Source organism: Gadus macrocephalus, chromosome 7, assembly GCF_031168955.1.
Source record: "Gadus macrocephalus chromosome 7, ASM3116895v1".
Lineage (NCBI taxonomy): Eukaryota > Metazoa > Chordata > Actinopteri > Gadiformes > Gadidae > Gadus > Gadus macrocephalus.
In genome coordinates, this window is record NC_082388.1 from 16809668 (window position 1) to 16829341 (window position 19674).

Below are 19674 nucleotides of genomic sequence, written 5' to 3' on the forward strand. Positions count from 1 at the left end.
CTTGTTTATTTCTCGCACAACTGGAAAGCAAAATCCTGGTATTTCTCATAAAACGACGGTGGTATAAAAAGTTAACAAGTGCAGGCTTCAAACGAGGAATCGTATCAATTATGGACAACGTTTTAAAATTGGTGTGCTATTAAGAGGATGAAACAACAGCAAACACACGGTCATCATTTCTTTCAGTGATTGCCAAATGACACATGCATGATCCGAAAGTATTTTTTCCCCATTCAGGTCAATTACTTTTGTAGTATTTATTGATTCATGTATTTCTATATCTATATATTTTCCTTTACGGAATGTCATCAAAAACATAATCTTAAACTTATTTTGAAAAGACGGCAGTTCATATATTCTGTGAAAACTGTTTTCTGAACCAGACTAATAATTTATCGACCAATGTATACAATCATCTATAGATCACTTTCTTCTTCCTAGGGGTTCCTGGTATGCAGTTGAAAATATTCTACAGCCAACTGCTACTGATAACCCATTGCAAAATCTGTTGCTATGGCATGCTAACCACACACACACACACACACACACACACACACACACACACACACACACACACACACACACACACACACACACACACACACACACACACACACACACACACACCTAGATATAGACATTGCAAAACTAATGCTGTGGAGTTGACACAGCACTTGGCAGGCAGCCAAGTATGGAAGTGTTTGGAGTATGTGTGTAAAGTGTGTGTGCGGGGGGGGGGGGGGGGGGGGGGTCATGTGCATGTGGCTATGTGTACATGACTGTGGGTGTGTGTGTCAGTGTGCATGTGTGAACGTAGGATCAGCTGAGGCAGAAATAGGCCAAACTGTGATTGCACAGTTCAGTGGGTTCGTCCCGTCTCTCCCGTTGTATTTATATCGTTTCATTTCTCGGTTACACAATTGTGGATATTAATAAGAAGGATTGATAAACCAATCTTTAACCCTACTCGAACATGTGAATTTTTGTAATAAAAATAATAATCACAGTGTAAATTATGAATACAAACAGAATAGTTTATTGGCCTGATGATGCAGGCAATGGATAAAAATAAATAAAGAAGAAAAGGAGGAATCTGCACTGTCTTAACAATCTTTATTATGGAATCCCTGGCTGACTAACACCCTCTCCCGTTCCATCACTCTGCCACAGAACAATTCACGGGGGCCTGAGGGGGAAAGCAAGTCTGTTTAAATCCAGACTGAAAGAGTCTTTCCCCTCATCTAAAAACAAACTAATTAGTATTCAGGGGCAACTAGCCTTGTTGGGTTTAACACAATATCCATGCGTTTTGCTTTAATGCCCACCACCCTGTGGAATAAACTAAATAAAAGCACTCCTTGCGCATCCTGGCCACTTCCAAATTCTCTCTCTCTCTCCCTCTCTCTCTCCCCTCTCTCTCCTCTCTCTCTCTCCCCTCTCTCTCCCCTCTCTCTCCCCTCTCTCTCCCCTCTCCGGCAGATCCGGGCCTCGTCTGGTTGATTCACTCTCCAACACCCCCATCCCCAAAAAAATCAAAATAAAGTTTCAAAGCGTATTTCATGAGGGAGCCCTTCCATAAATGGGATTCATAGCTTTCTAATCTCCGTTACGAAATTGATCTAAACGTTTCTTTTTCCCAGAGCTATTGGCCAATTTACAAAATGCAATAAAAGGTTGTGCCTAAGAGAATATTTATTTTTCTTTAGGATTTATGTCAACCCAGAAAAGAAAAAAAAACGCTTTCTTCATTTGGGGCTTTTCCCCCCTTGATAGTTTACAAAGTCTAAATAAGGAAATAAAAGTTAAATAAAAGTTCTGAAGATTATATAACTAGATAAATAAATAGCATTGCAGACACAAGAGCAAACAAAAGCACTTGGAAACCCAATGGCAAACAGATGAATTAGGCAGTAAAAAGGTTTTAGGAAATATTGGCAGAGATAAATGCTAGGGGGTTAGCTTTCCATCAGGGGTGTAGAGCTATCATGCTAGGATCCTGGATTATGTCTGTACTGTACACACTCATTTTTTCTATTATTTATCTCTTTTTTATTTCAACTGACGTATGTCGCATGCTTGGAGGTTAAGATAAACCGATTAAAACACAGACACAAAACAAGGCGATGCTGTGAGTGTGTGTGTGCTCGTTGCCTGCTGGTTTGACATTGGGATTTCATTAACATACCAACAGCGCAATAAAACACAGTGTTGCATTACTCCTGCAGTGAATCCCTGTGGCCGACGCCTAACACAATGGAGAGGATTGTTCCGGGGAGAAGTGATGGACACACACACACACACACACACACACACACACACACACACACACACACACACACACACACACACACACACACACACACACACACACACACACACACACACACACACACACACACACACAGCATACTACTGCAATGCAATGCTAAAAATCCCAATTGGATTAACTCCAAACTTGTGTCTTGTTTTGTTACAGGCCGCACATACCAGGATTCGATTTCAGGAATGAAGGAAAGTGGCTGCAGAAATCGAATCGCCGGCTAAAGAAGTATTTTAAACAACAATGCCGGGAGAACAATGTTTGGCCGCCTGGCTTAATACTGGAGAATTTTAATTCAGATGCGAGACGGTGCTTTCACTTTGCACTAAGTGGGTCAGCCGGTCTCCTGTCTGGATGGCGACGGCCTAATCTTTCCCGTTTATGCCGCCTGAGTCCGGGTATTGTTGTGCATAGATGTTGCTAACAATACCGCTCATTGATGTAAAATAATGCGTGACTTGATTAGGAGTTTTTCACTTTTTTTTCTCCTCACTCGACGGCTTCCGAGTTTTTGAGGGTTCTCTGGTGATAAAAGAATGTCCCAAAGTGGAAGAGAAAGGGAAATGGGAGTGAGTTTGGCTGCTAAAGAAAAACTGATGCAACACTGATGATAACAAATTGGAGAGTATATGAGGATATGAAATCGCACAAATACTAGACGGAAACTTCAAGCATTGTATTGCCCTGGAAATTGGTGTCACGGAACCCCGTGATTAAAAAAAAATAGGGGCTGATATTTGGTTCTGATTTCTTGAATTTATTGCATCAATTTACAATAATTCATTCTATATCTTCCCCTAGCCGTGGGCATAATTAATAGGTCTTCAAATATATCCATTGCTTATTAGATTTTTACCTTTACCATTTTAAAAGGTTTAAAACATAAAAATGTTGTAACTTGGATCAATTTAAGTGTTTAGAGTGGTTGAAATCAGGACTCCCAATTAATTTGTTGTAGACATTGGTGTCCTTTTGAATCGAACTACCAACATTCACATCCTAAATGAAACATCTAAATGAAAAAAGGCCTCACACAAACAGTTCATGGCCTGAATACATGTCTCGATGCAATGGTGCATTGCATGAATTTGTGTGTGTGTGTGTGTGTGTGTGTGTGTGTGTGTGTGTGTGTGTGTGTGTGTGTGTGTGTGTGTGTGTGTGTGTGTGTGTGTGTGTGTGTGTGTGTGTGTGTGTGTGTGTGTGTGTGTGTGTAGCCCGACACATTTGTACATGCGCAGGCACAAACCCACACACACACACACAAGAATACAAATCCATACTAGCCACAGGCTCCTCTCCAATCTATTTTGTGCTCAGCTGGTTTTAAATGAAGTTATTATGACTCATTAAAATGCCCGCAAGCTTGTGGAAGTCGGCCAATTACTATTTAAATTTAGCCTCCTCCTCTCCCAACCAGACCCCCTCAGCCTACCCATCTCCTACACCGACTACCTCTTATTGTTGGGCGCACATCATGGGGCCAAGAGCCTCCGTTTTGTGACCCACTAAGAACACACATGATATTTGTATTGTAGTGTGTTAAAGTTATAGTATAGTTATGGCATACTTTCGGTTATCTGGTTCCTGCCTCTACCCAGCTCAATGAGATTGTTGCCCTACAGTATGCCACTGCCATTTTGGAGTGAGCTATTCCAAGTCTGTAATAACTTCCATATTTATATCACACTTGTGATTGGCCGAGGCCATGGGAAAGTAGGTCTCACATTGCATCTGATTGGCACACACGTTCTCAGCCTTCATACTACTTCTCGCTGATGTTTGTGATGCACGCATGCCAACACATTCTCGCAACACACACACACACACACACACACACACACACACACACACACACACACACACACACACACACACACACACACACACACACACACACACACACACACACACACACACACACACACACACACACACACACACTTTTGTGATGCCATGAGACCAGATCCAAATTATTCCACCTGATCCCCCTTAAGAACCCTAGACTGATGCCTATTTTAACTACAGACAGAAAACACGTCTATGTTGTTTTTCTACTGTATCACTCACATCTCCACTCGAGCAAACGAAGTGGCGGTGCCTGGCAATAATTGGCCCTTTCGTCCCTTAATACACAGCAGCAGACACATCAAACAAACACATGCACAGACGTAACCAGTCTCACTCTCTCTCTTGCTTTCTATGTGTCTCTCTTTCTCTCTCTGTCTGTTTCTTGCTTTGTCTTTCGCTCTGTGTCCCTCTCTCACTCTCTCTGCTCTTTCTGTCTGTGACAACAAAGCTGCAGAAAGGAGGGGTTGGGGGGCATGATTTAGACTAGAGAAACCAAAAGTCAATGGACTGTGTTCTTGTTTTTGAGCAGAAGGCACACTATGTACTGTACTAGGAGAGGCCATAAAATACTATCTCTCTCCCTCTCTCTCGCACACGCGCTCCCTCCCTCTCTCTGTCCGTCTCTCGCTCTGTCAAAAAGAAAAAACAGTCTGGTAGACACAGGCGTTTCAGCAATCACCCTCCATCAAAACACTTTGTCTCGTCTGCAAAAATAACACCTGGCACCAGAGCAGAATACCAAATCACAACCATTAGAGAAGCGCTGGGGCACCGCGCTACTTAGCAACCAGAGGTTTTTAAAGCTGCGATAGGACAATGCTCTGGAAAGAGAAGGATCTGGCTGGGCTTCATCCCCCTCTCTCTGCACATCAGACGCGGGTTTGTTTTAATGTCCTCTGAAAGAAAAATAATTAAAATGACAGAACAAATAAAAAGCAACCAAAACAAAGAATGTATTTTAATAATAATATAATATAATGCAATGTATTTTTTTTAGAAGTATTAGTAGTATTAGTTTAATCCATTTGATTATATATATTATACATTTATTTATTAACTTTTTTATCTAAATTTTATTTACCAATGTCATTATTTACAGTTTTTCTCGATTGTATACACACAAAAAATTGAACTATGCACACAATTCTGAAAACTTGAAGCTCATGTATCAACTACAAGACTCCAGACTGCTAAACTCTAAGCACAATTCCACTGTTTTCACACATAGAAATTCTAAATCACATTTTTGAAAAACTCTAAGCACAAATCTCATAATTTAGCACACTTGATTCACCTGGAAACACTGGCCTTCAAAATGCAACAACTAATTACCAATAAGTTTAACTCACTTCTCACCCGTTAAAACTCAACTGGCAAAACACTTCAATCATGTGTCAGAGCATAAAAGAGGCCTCAGGTGAGCTCTGCTGTGTTGTAGATATGGTCCTCTGGCCTGATCAGGATCGGAGGTGGGATACAGACTGATTTACATGTAGACCTGTTTCACCTCATTTATATTCTTGTTTTTATTTTATGTTGGCCTACGAAAAGCTTTTTATGCAGTCAGTTCAGCTGAACATTTTACTGTATTACAGTAACAAATACGTAAATATTTGCCTCGTTACCTTTTTGTACTTGTGTACTGATTTCGTCATTATATCCCGCGAAAGACAAAATAAACATTTTCTTACTGTAGTGTTTTTCATTTTACTTATCAGTGCAATTACTGTACTGTAATTTTCCAAAATAGGTAACATTGGTGTATTGTCAGAGCAATGTTGCAGTATCAACTGGTATACAATATAACTCTGGGAAGCTGGGATTGTGAGTTTAGCCCATTGGAGCTCATTGGATAGACAAATATGCAATTGTATCCTATACTGATACAAATGTGTCAATGCAATAGTTATATGATATATTCACAGTACTGTATTACAATATGGCAAAAGTCTTTATGCTATATGTACCACCTAATTGCAACTTTAAAATAGAAAGCTATTTCTACAGTAAACAATTTTATACATTGGAATATGTAACAAGTGTTTTGAATTGATCACACCAGTGTTTAATTGATGCTCTCCAATATGTATTCAATTGATAGCTGTGTTTACTGTTTGGTCAGTTTTGGAAAAATTGAGCTATAGTTTCCGAAAACGTGTTTAAACGATTGATAAAAACTGCATTAATAGGCATTATGTGATAATTTCTCTAAAACTAAAGAATTCCTATTTATCCAACCGGAAACCCAAACCTGTGAGATCCAAGAATGTTATATGGCATTTGAACAAATACGTCTCTAAAAGATATTTATGAAGATGATGTATATTTAAACATACAATTCATTTAAATTAGACTGTGTTCATTGTATGAAAGCATATCTCTATATCTATAGCACAACATTATTCTAAGTACAGTGAGCGTCCACCGACTATAAATTTAAATGGGCTGATTATCAAATATGAGACCTTCTCATTTCCCAGACTTAGTTTCACATTCTGTTTCTCTCTTCAGATCGGTCTGGCCTCGATCCAGTTGAAAGCCTTTCCCAGAAAAAAAGAGAAGAAATACTTGGTCCACCCAGCGCTCTGGGGAGGGCGTTTCAGTTCATGACGAAAAGAAGGGCGCCGCAGTCTGCCGATATAAAATAGTGATGGAGGTGCCCTAGGAAACTGTAGCAATGAAACAGTACTTTTCCAAAATAGACTGAATAACAATGTAAAAGAATTAACCTAGTCTAGAATATGTTTTTGCTTTACATCCAACCGGATTCAGCAAGAGTGAAGAGAGCATGAGAGTCACTCTGATTGGCTGGAGTTTTCTGAGCAACATAAGGCCGCGGCCATATTAGGAAGTGAATGGCTGCCAAGCCCAAGGCCAGACTGATGTTCAGTCTCAGCTCCATCATTTAATACACTTTTTAATCACAGCGTAACTATTAGTCTTCTTCCATCCCTCCAAATCCTTTGTTAAAGCCTGAACAACAGCCTGGATATCAGCTTTTACATCAAATGTTAAGAAAAAAAACACCAAGAAATGAATATGATCGTAGGAATTGAATCAATGGATTGTCATGTTAACTTTTTGAAGTGGCCTTTTTGGGGTGGATTCATGATTTTGGACTTTGCTTTTACTGATAATCTATGTTTACATATTTTATCGGGTTATTATACTGGTTAGTACATAAACACACGGGTTTGGCTTCGATTTGTAGCTGGCATGCCTGTGAGTAGCAAGTAGAAATATTTACAAGAGAACAATATTTGCTAGCGGGCAGGTTTTGTACGCAAGCAATCACAGGCATTAGGCCAATCACATAAAAAAAGAGAAAAATAAAAAACGATATATACTCCACCCCAGACAGAATGTGTCTCCCTCCAGACGCTAGGCTGAGTACACTCGGCCAGTCAGGGTCGCAATCACGAGACTGCCCGACCCCCCCACCACCCAGCACGCTGTGTGCAGCTCTGCTTGTTAGGTGTTTCTGAGAAGTCGCCCACAGGTGAGAGAACATCAGGTTCCTCCGCAAAGAGTGCACTAGTGCAGTCTCCACTTCCACTGAAGCACCCCCCCCCCCCCCCCCCCAACACACACACACACACACACACACACACACACACACACACACACACACACACACACACACACACACACACACACACACACACACACACACACACACACACACACACACACACACACACACACACGTCTGCATCGTTTCTTATCTCGACTCGGGGGAAATATTAATCAACTGTGTGTGACAGCGAGAGGGGCTTTACTGTAAACAGTATGCAGCGCCACCCAGCCCTAATCACTCCGAGCACCCTGTTATCCTGCACCTGTCCGGCTGCCTGCCTGACTGCCTGTCCGGCTGTGCAGCTCTGTGTACCTCTGTCTGACCCCTGTGGTATCCCACCTCCAGCGCCGTCACGTACCAAACATTAACGGTTCAGGGGAAGTATTAACAGGACGTGGAGGAGCGGGTTAGTGTGTGTGTGTGTGTGTGTGTGTGTGTGTGTGTGTGTGTGTGTGTGTGTGTGTGTGTGTGTGTGTGTGTGTGTGTGTGTGTGTGTGTTGTTGTTTTTTGTGTAGGGGAGTGCGAGGTTCCGATGGGAAATGAATCAGGAACCAAGCCGGTCCTTCATTTAGGCTGCTGGGGCCATTCCCACTCTCTTCCCTTACGGACGTTTGTGTGTGTATGCGTGCGCTTGTCTGTGTGTGACAGACGCAGTGAAAAATGAAAATGCACATGAGAATAACTGAACACTTGGGAGATCATTTATTTTCTTGCCTTTTTTTTTTTTCACATTGCTTTTAATAGCCTTTTTCCTTCTCCCCGTCTCTCATGCAACAACACAGATGGACACACACACACACACACACACACACACACACACACACACACACACACACACACACACACACACACACACACACACACACACACACACACACACACACACACACACACACACACACACACACAGAATGTGTGGTTTGGAGGGCAGTCGGCATTCATTAATATTTGGAGTCTGGGTACAGTACAGTGTGTTCCTGGATACACATCTGCGAGCGATCATAACCGCTGTGGAATGCTGGCAGAACATCCAGAGCTGCCGGCACAACTATGATGTCAACTATGTCATCATCACACAGAGGGAGGGGCTGGCCTGACGCCACCCCGGACCACCAGAGAGACAGGCAGCAGAGAGACAGAGGGACAGAGACACGGGGAGCTATAGAGAGAGACAGATGGAGGGATAGAGAGAGATTGATACACAGATAGGGAGAAATACAGACACAGGGAGAGACATACAGACGGACAGAAAGACAGACCAACAGAGAGTGAGACACAGACAGACGGAGACAGATGGAGGGACAGACAGACCAAGAGGGGAATACAGACAGACAGAAAGACAGGCTGACAGAGAGAGAGAGAGAGGCAGAAAGAGAGAGAGACGGGGGGGGGGGGGGGGGTGGACAGACGGACGGAAAAGACAGAGGGACAGACCAACAGAGACAGACAGATTGGGAGACTGAGGGTTGGAGAGACGGAGAAAGATAGAAAGACAGACCTTCGGAGAGACAGACAGAAAGAGAAGGCAATAGAAAGAAAGACAGACAGACATCAAGAAAAAAAGATAATATGCTGTGTCTCACATGACAACTTTCCATTCTGTCAACACAACAATGTCAATATTCACTCTAGGAATAAACATACAACTCACATTAACACTCACGCATTCCTTTCAAATGACTCAGCCATGACCACTAAATGAAAGGAAACTTGTCCAGCTCCCAGCTTCACCTGCTAGTATACTTGGTGAGTGACCCCAGTGAGGAGAGAAGCCATTTGAGAACACTTTGTGTATAATTGACAGGCATTCTCTAGCCGTCCTTACGAAGAAGATTTAAAAGTGCTCATTACTTTATTACGAGCCACCTGGGATGTATTTGCACAGCAGGTTTCATGCATTAAATACACTCAATGTCAGTAGTCAATATAATGTTCTGAGAGTGAAGAAATCTTGCCTGATAGTTTTCTCCGTGCCTCAGGACGAGGTCGGGCACGATGAATAATTCCATACATGACTAAACGTATGCAAGGAATTTGGGTGTGCAAGGCCATCGTTACACTACTACGACATATGTGACCCTTCAAAATAAAAGCCCTTATCAGGCTTCCCTACCCTCGATTCAGGCTGGTTGTTGAGACTTGTCACAGCATACATTAAGGTTGTAAAGGTTGAACAAATTGTGGGGTTATGTCATACTGCTGAGTCATGTCACACTCACACACACACACACACACACACACACCAAATATAACCACATTTATCTCAAGCTCCCCGGACTAATCTGGGGAATTTATTTGTGGAAACATACAGAGAGGATCATAACTTTACAGATAATAAGGAGAGAGTGAGAGTGAAAGAGAGAGATAGGGTTAGTGTTATTAGTAACTTGTATATCTGTTATGCTGCATTAGCTGGCTTAAAAACAAGCTATGAGTCATAATGTTCTGGTCCAGTTGATTTTGGTTGGCTAGACTGTGTGTGTACACACACGCGCGCACACACACACACACACACACACACACACACACACACACACACACACACACACACACTTGTGGAGGCTCACAGAGTCCACAACAACAAATCTCAGATTTAGGAGGCAATTAAAAGGAGATAAAGTCACTGACCAACAAAATATACCATCAGACACACGCACACACACACACCAAACCACAGACAAACACGCACCCACACAAGAAGATCACTTTGACACTGCGGTGGACGCAAGTGTTCCTAACAGGGGCCAACGAAAAGAACACACAAAAATAACAACACATGCACGCGGTCAGACGCACACACATGCACGCACACAGGCCGACAGTTGCTCATAACAAACAACAGCTAGAACAGTCAGGGGAGGGAGGGAGAGAGGGAGAGGGAGAGGGAGAGGGAGAGAGAGAGAGAGAGAGAGAGAGGGAGAGGGAGAGAGAGAGGGAGAGAGAGAGAGAGAGAGAGTGTTGGCACAAGGTAGACTGTACATACTGTACCATGAGAGGTGGCAGGCAGCCCAGACTGGGCGAGACTCCAAGTCCTCGATAAAACACAACACAGCGAGCGGGAGGGAGGGGGGGAGAGGAGAGAGAGAGCAAAAGAGAAAGAGAGGCAGCGTGCTCCGTGACAGAGCGAGTGTGGTGAGGCGGGGAGGATGAGGGGGGTGGGGGGGGGGGTCTGAAGCGGCAGCACATCCGTGGCGTGCCGTGCATACCAAAAAGACCCACTCAGAGTCTCGCCCTCCCGCACCCCCTCCTTCCCCCCCCAGCGCTCTCACCGTTCCCCTGCTCTATGTTAATGTCTCACAGCCCAGGTCTCTCTCCCTCTCTCTCTCTCTCTCTGTCTGTCTGTCTCTTGTTGCTTATTGCCCTCGTTTCGAAGATCTAACAAGGTGTGTGATATGAGAGGTGACAATGATGTGTGTGTGTGTGTGTGTGTGTGTGTGTGTGTGTGTGTGTGTGTGTGTGTGTGTGTGTGTGTGTGTGTGTGTGTGTGTGTGTGTGTGTGTGTGTGTGTGTGTGTGTGTGTGTGTGTGTGCCTGTCTGTCAGAAGATTCAGCAATGATAAAAAAAAAAAGACAGATACATAACATATATGCATTAAAAGTCAAACAGCATTGGAGGAGGAACGAGACATGAATCAAACGAGCGTTCCCCTCCCCTAACCGCCCGGGTGTCGACAGCGAAGACGCTTGTCTGCCTTTCAGCGTGAGACCAAAGCCAACCAGCACTAATGTGTGTATGTATCCGTGTGTGGGTGTGTATTTATGCGTGTCTAGTACTGAGAGGCTGTGGAAGAGAAGGAGAGAGGGAAAAAATAAATAAAGTTTGTGCACTAACTGCTACCGCTTGCTAAAAATACATTACCCACATCTTTAGCTAGGATGCACTTGTTTTGGGTGTGTGTGTGTGTGTGTGTGTGTGTGTGTGTGTGTGTGTGTGTGTGTGTGTGTGTGTGTGTGTGTGTGTGTGTGTGTGTGTGTGTGTGTGTGTGTGTGTGTGTGTGTGTGCTTAGGAATGTGGAATGCGTGAATTGGCACAAGGCTACATTTTCCATTTGATCTTACGCCTTCATCGTTTTCTCTTTATGTCTTTCCTCCACCTCAACACCGCAACTACGCGAGTCAAGAACAAAATTTTTTTTTTTATATATATGTATGTATTATAAACAAAATTCAGGTCATGATTGTAATCATGCGCTGGGGCAAAGAATGTATATATATATATATATATAATATATATATCAGAGACTTAAACAACAAAAACTGACACAAAGATCGAAACACGCAAGCGATAGCTTAGTGTTTTTTCTGATGTGACCCGTTTCATATCGTATTTTGAACGGAGGACTGGACAGAAAGCAAAAGAAAAGCAAACAGCAACTTAAAATTCTACCAGGGCAGTATGATTAATTAATTGAATCAACCAGTCCCCCCTGTCTTTGTGTACTTTGCGAAAAACACTTCTTAGATTTAAAATGCTTTCAGCAGATTTGTATTCCTTCTGTTCTCTCTTAATTCAACGCAAAGTGGTGCTTAATGCGTATACGCAACACGCACACTGTTGGGACGGCCAGCATGACCGCCTTCAACAATAGACCAAACTGCTGTCTCGTGCTGCCACGGCGACGCCAGTGTTGATGACATCCACTTCCAACTGGAATGGAACCACTACGGCGTCCGCTACAAACAATCAATCCAAATGATAATAAAGTCATGGAGGACGCCGTATCGGCACACGCCGCTCGACATAACATTTAGATCCGTCAGAGCCCCCTCTTGGTACATTTTACGTGCCAATCTTAAGGCACGCCGCAAACACGCTCGCAGGGGTTGTGATGAGTCTTACCCGAGTGGGAGAGCAAATGCATCCGGAGCCTGAGGCTGTCCAGGAAGCGCTTTCCGCACAGCTCGCAGCCGTAGGTCTTCATGCCGCTGTGCATCTTCCTGTGAGGACACAAAACACAAACACACACACACATCGTCAGGACTTGGGAGGACAGAAGGGAAGATGCACCTCGTGACAGAGGCAGGGACGGTTGACACAGAAACGCCGGATAATACACACACACACACACACACAGCACGTTTTCAACGTCAGTGTGGCAGGGTCACAGCACATGGACATGCAAACGGGTTGTTTCATCCTTTGTTCCGATTTCTAATCGAGGGGTTTGTGAAGCAAGAACATGTTACTGGCCACAGCAAATGATGTGTAAAAAGAGAGAACGCTTCAAACACGTCAATAGGCTAACCTAGAAACGCATGAGTAAAGATCTTTTGTCATCAATTATCTTCGTTCTTATAAGATTGAATCTACTTGTATCACACATTTCATATTCAAGGCAGAGTAAAAAATGTGCGTAGTGCGTCTTAAAAAAAGTAAAACCACTCACACAAAGCAAACCAGGTCACTTTACCCTGGATTTTTCCAACAGTAAAATAACTTAAATTTAAAAAAAGGTCAGAGTTTGCCAACAAGATCCACAAATACACAAGAGAATCCTGAAGGTCAAGTAACTGAATGACAACAACTACCGTCAAAATTCAGCCCTGCGATTCATTGCCACGGTTACCCAATGCAAAAGCAAAGGCCATGGATTATGCCAGGGCCATACCTGACCTATAACACTTTAAAAGGTAAGACGCATTGCCAAACAACACAACTAGTGAAAGTACTATTCTCCGAGGCAGAGAACAAAAGTTTGGGGGTGCCAGCATGCCTCTATAACAGTTTAAATACGTTGTGGAAAAGGCCTTGGCTGGCATGTTGAGGGTGATCGTTGAGCAAATGGAAAGGCAAATGTGCTTTATTAGCACGCTTTCAGCCATCGGTAATCGCTTTCAAAAGACGCCCTTAGCTCATTGTTTGCACACGCAATGTAAGCCGTTGCGAACATGCGTCTCGGATGCGGGGGGGGGAAGACATATGTTGCCGTTCTCACGTTATCCGGCGCTCTCTGCACCCTAACCGCCGGCGCGACACGATGCTCACGTCAAAGCCCAAAGCGCGTGAAGCCAACAAACATATCGGACAAGCGTGGAGAAGTCTGTGAATAAATGAATTTATAGCGTTCAGATGTTTGTTTCTCCAAGGACTACGTGGAGGCAAAACATCTGTACGCAGTTAGCAATAGATCACTGGAATCTCAGCTGAATGTTAACAGTCAACAGTCTGAAAAAGGCTGTGCAGTCGTAGGGAGTCTATTATTGATACATTGATGAGTAGTCAGGGTTGAACAGGAGGAGCGAGGGAGAAAAGGAGAAAAACAGAGAAAGACAAATAGACGGACAGATGGTGAAAGAGGTTGGAAAGACCACTTGCACGTTCAAGGTTGAGAACGACCCCTACGCCCCTCACACACACACACACACACACACACACACACACACACACACACACACACACACACACACACACACACACACACACACACACACACACACACACACACACACACACACACACACACACTCTTTTCCAAAGGCTTTATGTCCGCCTTCACTCTCCCTATTGTGGTGAGCCGACAGAGCAGAGATAAGGTGCAGGTGGACTTATTAAGGAGGGGAGGCCCGGAGCAGGAGGAGCAGTGAGTTGACCACCACCACTCTGTCCCCCGAGGATCAGACTGCACACACCTGGCCTAAATACTGGGCCTGACACACAAATTGTAGGAGGAGAATCACAGTGAATCTCAGCATGAGGAATAGTTTGTTATTTGTTCAGATACTATCTATTAAGGACAACACGATTTATCATAACCTCTGTAGTTTTAGAGATATTTCCAATCAAAATCATGGTGTGCGGTTCTGAGCGTATGAACTGAAGCCCAAGGTTGCAGCAGGTTGCATTACATTGAAGTGCACCGAGTGGAGGGAAATAAAGACTACCATCTTTCAAGTATCTGAACGAAAGATCATAACTCAGACTAAAGAAATGGTGTGCCATAAGATACGGGCAAGATATACAAGGTTATATGAGTTCATGTGAACTACAGCAGACCACTTCATCCACACAATGACATGAATGAATTATCGCTAATGCCCACTAATAAGTTGGGGTAACGGTTGTAGTCAAACGCCAGCCGTGTGTGTGTGTGTGTGTGTGTTTGTGTGGGGGGGGGGGGGGGGGGGTTCTAATGGCCATATTTTAGTTTATGACCCTGGTCAGCCGACCCCCACAGACCTTCCAACACCCAACCCCTCCCCATCCAGATGTGACCGGGTAAAACCAGAGCGTGTGTCGCCAGTGTGAGAGACACGTTTGTCTCCGACACATGTGACCGTGCATATAGAACTGTTCATTTATGAACGCCATAGATGCACACGTGTACTTTTGGTCAGACGCGCGCGCGCATAGAGAAAAACACGGTACGGGTATGCATGTGCGTTGGTATACATTTGAGGCACATGCATATATGTATATTTGTTTTTTTGGATGGTGGTTTGACACTGTGGGACATTCGGAAGAAGGCAAAGAGGTGGTGGTAGTGGTGTTGGTGGTGGGGAAGGGAGGTGTGATTTGAAACAGACTGACTGTAGCCATTAAGGAAGTTGTCATAAAACTCTCTCAGGCCATTTACTCTGTTAATAATCGACTTTGTCCAACACTCACTTTTTGACAGCAGCAATAAATTTAAAATTTATGTCAACAAAACATATGCCGCACACCTAAGTACCCCACTTCCTCATAAACCAGCCGCAGACAGACTGTGCGAGTGCGTGTGCATGTGTGTGTATCGTTTGTGTGTGTTTGTGTGTCTGAAATGCGAGATAGATTACAGGCGTGGGTTATTGGGCCCTAACAGCTTGCTCCATATAGCGCTAAACTTTGTTTATTTCCCCTCTCACTCTGTTAGCCGGTGGACTCGGTCGACCATACATCATCATACCTTCTGACACGCGTGTAGAGACAGAGTGATAGAGAGACAGAGGGGGGGGGGGGGGGGAGAGAGAGAGAGAGAGAGAGACAGAGACAGAGTGATAGAGAGACAGAGGGGGGGGGGGGAGAGAGAGAGACAGAGTGATAGAGAGAGAGTGAGAGAGACAGAGGGTGAGAGAGAGAGTGATAGAGAGAGTGATAGAGAGACAGAGGGAGAGTGATAGAGAGACAGAGGGGAGGGTGAGAGCGAGAAAGAGAGGGGGATTTTAGATATAAGAGAATGCCTTAAAGGAGTGGTGTGAAAGATTATTTAGTGTTTGGTCTCAGGCGGTTTACAAGATGGGAAAATAAAGTTTAATTTGCAATACATTTCTGTGTTATCCTTCACTGCGAGCACAGTGGACACCCCAAACCTTAAGGCTTTAGTCAAATCACAATACATGTGCCCTTGGCCTTTTTTCATCTGCTTTATCGTTTTTATTTAGATTTAATTATTTGCCATAAGGATAAATTGTTTGCTTGAAGACATAGATATAAAAATACTCAAACAGCTTATATTTCAAGAAACTCTACAGACGAACTGCAATCATTTATTTATTCAGTTAAACATTTTTTTTTTTTTATGTATCTGACAAAGTGTATTGGGAATAGTAAGAGAGCGAGCAAATTAAAGAATTAGGTGTTCGGAAACCACAACAAGTCTGTATCCGTAAAGACAGTGGAGAGAAGAAGCCTCATTTTTATCACCAGCCGCCTCATCGTGGTTCTGGAGCGTGTATGTGTGGTACCAATTAATCTCCATCAGCATGCAACACTTCTGGGCCTTGTTAACACGCACAGAGCTTACTTATTGCATTACGGGATCGGCCGCCCCCAACTCAATCCTGCACCTCATGTGCACATCTGTGGTACGGGTTAAAATAGAAAGGGAGATAGAGAGAAAGAGAGAGAGACCGAACAAAACACAGACAGACGGACAGACGGACAGACGGACAGACCAAACGAGACAGAAAGAAATGACAGATAGTGAGACATAGAGGGACAGAGCGAGAGGACAACCAGATAGACAGACAGAGAGAGATGGACAGAGAGATGGACAGAGACAGCATGAGAGACAGACAAAGAGAGAAAAGAGACAGAGAGAAAGACAGAGGCAGAGAGGGACAGACAGAGAGAGCGAGAGAGAAATTGAGACAGTCAAAAAATAAAGAGTTAGCTTTGAGCACTAAAACAGCAAAACCTCACACTGCTTGGTAAAAAAACGCTACCCATTGTAAACCTCTGCCTTAAACACCCCAAGAAAAACAACAACAATCTGTTATGAGTAACGCTAAGTGTTTGCTCATTCTCTCAAAGTGTTCTGGCCTGGGTTCATATCGCGCCCACACCGGAGCGGAGCCCTGCCACCGCCGCCATTAGGCTCAATGGAAAAGAGGCTGCGGCTCTAAACAGGGTTCTGGATAATAAACACAGGTTAATAAGCCTTGAGCTCCCCGGCTTGTTTAGTTAACAGACAAGATGATGCATCTTTTTGTAATACAGCCATGGCTACATGTGAAACAGAGGGATGCAGAGAGGTGGTTGTATTTTATATATTGTTCTAACCTCATGGACTTTTGCTCTTGGTCAGAAATATTTGTAATCTCCGGGGGATTAAATAAAGGAGGTTACAAAAATAACAGAATATCAGTATTTTTGCTCATTCTTTATATTGAGTCGGCGTATTTATGTAAGAGCGCAGAAGGCGAGTCTGGGGATGGAATGTTGAGGGTAAACTCAAGATAGGTATCCTCACATTGAGCCACCAGACCCGTCACGCCGTGAAATGAAATGTGGAGAAACGAAGGCAGCGGATGAGCTCATGCCTCCGTTGGCTGCTGATCCTAATGTGGTGCTATGAGCACCCGCCCCTCCCACGTTTCGGTATTCTCCTCTTGGCTGAGAGTAGAGAGAGAGGGGTAGAGAGGGAGAGAGAGAGAGAGGGAGAGAGGGGAGAGAGAGAGGGGTAGAGAGGGAGAGAGAGAGAGAGAGGGAGAGGGGTAGAGAGGGAGAGGGGTAGAGAGGGAGGGGTAGAGAGGGAGAGAGGGAGAGGGGTAGAGAGGGAGAGAGAGAGAGAGAGAGAGAGAGAGAGAGAGAGAGAGAGAGAGAGAGAGAGAGAGAGAGAGAGAGATGAGAGAGAGAGAGAGAGAGAGAGAGAGAGAGAGAGAGAGAGAGAGAGAGAGAGAGAGAGAACAAAAATGGACTGAAATAGAGCACAAGAGAATGAAAAAGAAAGGGTGAGAAAAAGAGAACAGAGGGGGTGATCGAGATGGAGAGACTTTTTTCACAGCGATGCCCCTGTCAATCACCGGCGCTCCACTTAATATAGATCAAGTCTTGTGAAAGTCACACAAAACACCCCCTAAAAAATAACGCAACATCTACATGTGGCCGTATCATTACGAATTTAAAAAGTGCTCTCACTCATTTGCAACCCAGCCCCCTCGCTCCCGTCTGCCTGGAGTGTGTGTACCACCGGCCATACAAAACAGCTGGCAGCATACAGACACACCCGCCTGTACCCGCGCCAACGCAGAGCCCCACATTCACATTCACACCGGGGCAGTGGTTTTTGCAATGGGTCCGCTGCAAGTGAACGGGCAGTGACGGGTTACAAAAGCTCAATTTCCTCCCTCCCTCCCTCCTCTCGGCTGACCACAGACACCAGTACTCGACTGCCACTGTCGTTTCACCGCCCTCCACACCCCGCGCATCAAAGCATTCCATCACCCACCCACCCCCCTTACACACCCCCACCCACCCCCCACCGCTCATCTCTCAGGCTTTGCTCGATCAAAACGTAGTGCCGGCCGGCGTGCGCGGCGACGGGCAGGGCGGCGCAGGCTGTTTATCCCCGCTTGCTCCCGCACATATCAATGAATGGTTCCCCCCCCCCCTTCCCCGCCTCGATGGGGAGGCGGGAAAAGGGGCGCAGGGCAGGGCGGCTGCTAGACATTCCAGCCACACACGCGCGCGTGTCGATGAGTAGCAGGAGTAAGACAGACAGACGTAGAGATCCCAGGGAGCACACACACACACACACACACACACACACACACACACACACACACACACACACACACACACACACACACACACACACACACACACACACACACACACACACACACACACACACACACACACACACACACACACACACACACACACTTTATTTACTGCCATGTTGAAATGCTTGAAAGATTGAATGCCTGTACTGGAAGCTGAATGCGTTGGAAGAGAGAAACTAAATAAAGAGACTAATATTGATCATAGTTAATTATAAGTGGTGCCCGATACTGAGGACAGTGACGTGTTGTTATTAAAATATCCTAACTATAATTAGGTAGATAATAGCGTTTTGAGCTGAACGTCGCGGCACAGTTATTTTACAACACAGTGTATCACACACCATTTGTGACTCTTGTTCACATTGGTTTTCCAATCAAAAAGACATATAATTGCACTAGTTATAATCACATTACTACCGCCGTCGTTGTCGCAGTTCGAGAGTGTGATTGTCGACGTGCCATTCCCGGGTCATTCGGCCTTTGTCTGTGTCTTGGCGGTAGGGAGCACAGTAGAACGTTCACAAACTGGCTGGCAAAGACATAGGATTTGACACCTGTCTTTACTGAATTACGCAGTTATGTACACTGGCAAAATGGCAGTCACTATGTTCAAGATCATAGACTACATACTAACACATTTAAAAACAAATAGAAGAGGATTTTGGGCTCACTGGCACTTTAAGTGCCTAGGGTGGAGAAAACCCAAATAAAACATCCAATCGGTTTGCGACATAATGTTGGAGCTCGACCAATGGCTCAGGGGTATAAAGGAGACAGAGTTGTGCTTGCTTAAGATAAACCAAGATATACTTAGCTCCTTGGTGTCTCCAGCAGATAATAATGGATTGTTTTTCCTGACACATTTGACCTGGAAGTATTCCTACAAAAAGGGGTTGTTTTTGGAGTGAGGAGCAATCATAATGAGAGCACAAGGGATCACACATGAA

General features: G+C 44.4%; 1 protein-coding gene across 1 annotated transcript in view; it reads right to left on the reverse strand.

Moving 5' to 3' along the window:
- Positions 1 to 19674, reverse strand: part of zbtb16a (zinc finger and BTB domain containing 16a) — a 94558-nt gene that overhangs the window by 40207 nt on the left and 34677 nt on the right. Inside the window, exon 3 of the mRNA XM_060057014.1 lies at positions 12585 to 12682. Coding sequence (XP_059912997.1) covers positions 12585 to 12682 — 98 coding nt within the window. The remainder of the gene's footprint in view (positions 1 to 12584; positions 12683 to 19674) is intronic.